The 5,454-nt window shown below is 38.2% G+C and overlaps 1 protein-coding gene across 1 annotated transcript in view; it reads left to right on the plus strand.

The window, feature by feature from the left end:
* The window catches only part of NAMPT (nicotinamide phosphoribosyltransferase), a 56,228-nt gene extending 51,538 nt beyond the window's left edge, over window positions 1-4,690 (plus strand). The window contains exon 11 of the mRNA XM_019509420.1: window positions 1,836-4,690. Within this exon, the coding sequence (XP_019364965.1) occupies window positions 1,836-1,949 (114 nt within the window). The 3' untranslated portion in view covers window positions 1,950-4,690. The remainder of the gene's footprint in view (window positions 1-1,835) is intronic.
* Window positions 4,691-5,454: the final 764 nt, after the last annotated feature.

A 5,454-nucleotide genomic window follows, 5' to 3' on the forward strand; every position in this document is an offset into this window, starting at 1 on the left:
AGGATGGCCTCTTTAATAAACTTTTCTAAGATCTTCCCCAGGATAGAAGTCAGGCTAATGGGCCTATAGTTAGCCGGATCCACTTTCCTCCCTTTCCAGCTCCTTGAGTACCCTGGGGTGTAAACTGTCAGGGCTGGCTGACTTGAAGGTGTCCAGCCTCTCAAGGTGTTCCTTCACTAGGTCAGCATTGATGGAGGGCAGGGGATCTCCCCCACCCAGACCTCCCTGTCCTGTAGCGGGCATGGGCGTCCCATGGGACTGATGAAAGACCGACACAAAGTACCCATTTAATAGGTTGGCTTTTTCCTAGGCATCAGTTGTCAGTTGCCCCATCTGGTTCAGCAGGGGTCCAGTGTTGCCCTTGCTTTTCCTCCGGCTCACCACGTATCTGAAAAAAGACTTTTTCATTGTGCTTGATGCTCAAAGCTAGTTGGAGTTCAGTTGCAACTGATGTTAGTATTCAACATTGAAATGCAAGAAGTGATCTCTTACCAGCCAAGGTCCTAGTTCTGCAAACGTTTATTTGGCTGCTCAGTCTTGCTACACAAATTTAAATCCTTCCTGAAGTCAATAGGATTATTTGAATATAAAGTAAACCCCATGCATAAGTTTAAGCGCACAGCACTGGAGCTTAACTTCCTCCACATTGCATCTCCAATCCAACCTTCCTATATGGTCTGCTTCAAATATTCTATGTAGACCACTGCTTCTCATGTTGGTGTTGCTAAATCTTGTGGGGTGCATGTGGTGGTAATGTGGTCAGTAGTATGGTAGAAGACAAAGCTGTGTCTCGGTGAGAGATGATGGTACGCAGGTTGATGTTCATGTAACGGGTGATGATCGTCTGACTCTTGTACCTGCCAGTCAGTCACTTGCTACTTTCCTCTTGATGTAAGGGGGCACTATGCCAGATAGTGCATACAGGCAGGGAACAGGGGTGGGTTTTAGGCAGCCTGTTATAATTCTGCATGTATCACTTAGGACAGTATCACTATGTTTCCTGTGACTTGAGCATCCCCAGGTGATGCAGGCATATTCAGCCACAGAGAAACAAAGCTAAAGCAGTAGTGCATAGGCTGGATGAATGTGCTCCCCACTTGGAATTTGCGGGCTTATGCAGAATGTTGTTTTGTGTGTCAGTCTTGGCTTTGGCATTCAATATGTGCTTTTTTTTAAAGTTAAGTATATGGTCCAGTGTTACCCCCAAGTAGATTGGGTGTTTCTGATGTTTGAGACTCTCATCACCACAAGTGACTTCTAGGTGTCCATTGCACATTCCCAGTTTCTCAGATAGAAAGCACAGATTTGGGTTTTGTTGCAGTTGGGTTTGAGATTAATTATTTAGGTAATAATCTGACATCAGTACCTTGTCCAGGATCTTCCCCGTGTCCTCAATTCTCCTGCTGTGTGGTAATGCAGAGATCGGCACCACGAATGCAATGGTGACGTTTGGCAGGAAGAGGTACATTAATGTAGATACTGAATAGAAGTGGGGCAAATGCACTGCCTTGTGATAAGTTGTTCTTTTTGGGAGCGCCATCTGCTTTTTCTGGCCGCATAGTTCCAGAGTTTTTTAGTTCCACATAGAAGTGCCTGTTCTCCAAGAGGCTATGAATGGTCTGACTTGGATCTAAGTCAGACGTCATGAGGTACAGTTTGTGGATCATGATGTGGTGTTGGACAGTACTGTATGCAGCAGATAAGCTCCAGCATTTGTTGACCTAACTTAAATATATAAGCATCTACCAGCATAACTTTGCAAGTGTCTGGAATGTCTCCTTGAAAGACCATCTGATTTTTCAGACATGCTAAAATCATATGGTGTTTTGTTGCAGGATCTCCTTCATACGGTCTTCAAGAATGGAAAGGTTACAAAGTCTTATTCGTTCGATGAAGTAAGACACAATGCCAGACTGAATAACAGTGAACTACAAGGGACACCTCATTAAGTTTCATTCCACGTCTGTGTGTGGTGTGTAACGAGTATGTACTGCATAGCTAATGGGTTTATTGTACAGATCTGTGTGTTTGTGTTTTACGATACATTGCAGCCAAATTATTTGTTGGTTTATGGACATACTGCCCTATTTTTTTGCCAATCCTTAGAAAAGATGCAATCAGGAAATGGTACTTACATTGTCAAACATTCAATGTTGAAGTGTGCTTTTTTTTAGGGCCCTTTGCCAGTAGTGATTCAATCTGGTATTGATCTTTTCACAAATGAGATGGAGCTAAGAAACTTTTTTATATATAACAGAATACCACAAAATGGATTTACATAAAATTCTCATGATTGCTTTATGTTTATATTTAACTTGTATTTTTGTACAAACAAGATTGTGTAAAATATATTTAAAGTTTCAATAATTAAGTCTTTCCAACTTTTCATGATTTTTATGAGCACAGACTTTCAAGAAAATATTTGGGGGGAGGGGGAATCCATTGCCTCTTGTCCATTAATCAGCAAATAAAACATGGCCTTAAATTTGTTGTGACATTGTACCATTTGAAAGTTAAATCAGGACTTGTATCTTCTTAAGACCCCATAGAACTGCTGACCTCACTGTTTCTTGTAGTTATCTGTATTAATCATTCTCCATTAAGGAAAATTTACTGTTCTTACTAGAAGGTTTAGGTACTACAAACTTATAGGCCTTGCCAGCAAGGTAAGGTATATAAAGGGAATGCCAAATTTGAAAGAATTCTCTTCTGCAACTTACCTTGTCAAGTGTAACCCACTTGGCTTATGCACCTCAATATTTTAAGAGTAATGTTTTTAAGAGCTCTCCTCTTCTACTATAAAATCTACAGATAAATGTGGAAGTGGTGTATTTTAAAATAATTACACGTCTGGGTTTATTTTTCATAGACTGTAAGTGACACGACGTTAAAGTTAAATACTGGAACTGGGTAGTGCCCTCTTTTACTTTTTGTATTTCTTCATTGATTTGCCTTTTTGTCAGACTGGATGGGTATATTGTACAAATGTTTAACTAGTTTTATTAAAACTGTTTAACAAAATTACATGAGCCAAAACTTCTACGTGATACCAGACACAACCCTATGTAAGGGTTACGATGCAGAAGGTGACTGATAAGTAAAGGTATGAAAGGTACATTTTGGATGACTGCATTTGATTGTATTCACTCTCTGCAGAAACTAGGTTGCCTACAGGAGAACAAGATTGTCTAATTTTGTATGATGAACTATAGTGAGTGTCCATATGTTTGACAGTATTGCAAGGTAGCTTTTATGAGGAAGAAAAATGGTTGGTTTTACTTATGTTAATGAGTGACTATATAAATCACTGATTGTTGTACAGATGTTGCATTTTTTTTCTAACACAGTAGCAGATAATGTCACAAGGCAGGATGTCAGAAATAGTCTAAACCCTAACCAAAATCAACAAAATGGTATTGCAAAACACTTGTTTCTGTAAAGGATGCTTGAAAAGCCATACTTCGTTTTCCTCACCAAAAAGGGCCACAGAATACTTGTAACAAGTAACAGGTAACCACGTGTTCCCAGGGGGCTTGTAGTAAGACATTTGTGCCCAGTCTTAATTGTTTTGCTTACTAAAAATGATTTTTCCACTCTTACTGTATGTGATCATACGTTTAAGTGATGTATCTAGAAACACTGGCCTTTCACATCAAGGAACTGCCTTCCTGTTGCTGTTTAAACATGATATTTGTTCTTGGTGAAGAAGGATGTATCAAATCCAGAGATATGATTAATAAGTTAAATAGAGCAGACTATTTCACTCATTCATTTGATATGTATTAGGAATTTTATGATGTATGGTTTAAAGAAATAAAGTAAAATGCTGCTTTCATTCTGTACCAATAAAGATTTTTGATAACTATTGACTACCCATAATTGATATTTTTGTATTTAAGAACTGGGGATAAGCTGTGGAAGCACTGTGTTCTTGTGTACTGCAAGATACACGAGTGATTTGTTTGGTTGTCTAACGTAAGTTTATTTGGAAACTCTCACCTAAACTGTGTATGTCACTATCAGAAACTTGTCATTCTTTTTTTTTTTTAAATGTTAGTATTTTAAAGCCACCTGGTGCTAGTCAATCCTGAACTCATGCCTCCCAAGTGTTTAGTGTTTGGCAGTTAAAATCTAGGCATCAAGGGGTCAATATTGATGTCAAATATAACTTACTGCAGTGCTTGAATCTTGCAATATCCTAATTCTTCCATACAGAAGCAAACAGCATGTTTGGGTTTGCTTTAAATAATTAGATTTTTAGCCATCAATATATTTTAATTATCCTCCATTTCATAATATAGGACAGTATTTGTATTTAAAAATAGGAGTTGGGAGTTTTGTGTTAACACTCTAAATAATTTATTTGTAACCAGTATCTAGCATAAGAAATGGATTTTATATGCCTATTTTTTCCTGAGATGTGTGGTTAGGAAACTGATGCTAAATCTTTTTATAACAAGATTCATCTTGAAAGATCTGAGGAGAAAATAGAAAAATATTTATTGTTCTGTTTTGCCAAAATTCAAAAAAGGTAAATGGTTTTTCTATAGTTTTACATTCCTTCTTAACCTGTTGAGTGGAGAGTAAATACTCTTCACTGAAATCTTATGTTAAAATAATCTAATGTACTTGGCATCAAATACAAATGTGTAATAAACATGGAAATAAAGTTTTAGTTCTGGTAGTGAAACTTCAATATCCATTTGACTTTGTTTTAAAGCTCGGGTATTGACCTCACATGCTGCAATATACCAGGGTGTAAGTGAGGTGCTACCATAACCCACTCTAGGATAACTGAACCAACCCGCTGAACAGTGCGTTTATATATTGAACTTGTATTTCACCACCTTTCTAGGGGAAGAGAAGAGTTGCATGCATCACACATTTGTTAATGGGGCTTGAGCAAATCTTTTATAGCACATCATCCACTGTAGTTGTTTGTATAGGCTGAAATGAAGTGCTTCCAGGCAAGCTTGATTATATACAGCCACTAGACCACTTGGAGCAAAGACTCATGTTGTCCTTTATTTATATTTTATACCATTCAAAATGATATGAAAATTCTCTTTAACATTAATGCTTCTAAAAAAGCTTTTGTTGGAAGTAAATTTTAACCTAACAGTTTCAGCTTTCAAAGGCCAACCCACCCCCCTTTGAAATCTGAGCTCTGCTAAGGAACTGAATAGCTAGGTATGCCTCTCACTTTTTGCAGTGAGCACTGATTCTTCCCCCCGCCCCACTCCATAACTGAAAAAATGCTTTGGAGTCGTATGCCTATAAATGACAAGCCACTGAATGAGTAGGGACAGTGGAGCCAGCCAGCCCTAATCATAGTGCCTTTTGGCCATAGTGTAATCCAAGACTGACTTTTACCTGGCCTGTAGAAGAATAAACACTAATGTGTTGTTGTAACTGGGCATGAAGTTCCAGCTATCTTGGTAAACGTATGGCATA

This window comes from Gavialis gangeticus, unplaced genomic scaffold (genome assembly GCF_001723915.1).
Source record: "Gavialis gangeticus isolate Ggan-Ray unplaced genomic scaffold, GavGan_comp1, whole genome shotgun sequence".
Lineage (NCBI taxonomy): Eukaryota > Metazoa > Chordata > Crocodylia > Gavialidae > Gavialis > Gavialis gangeticus.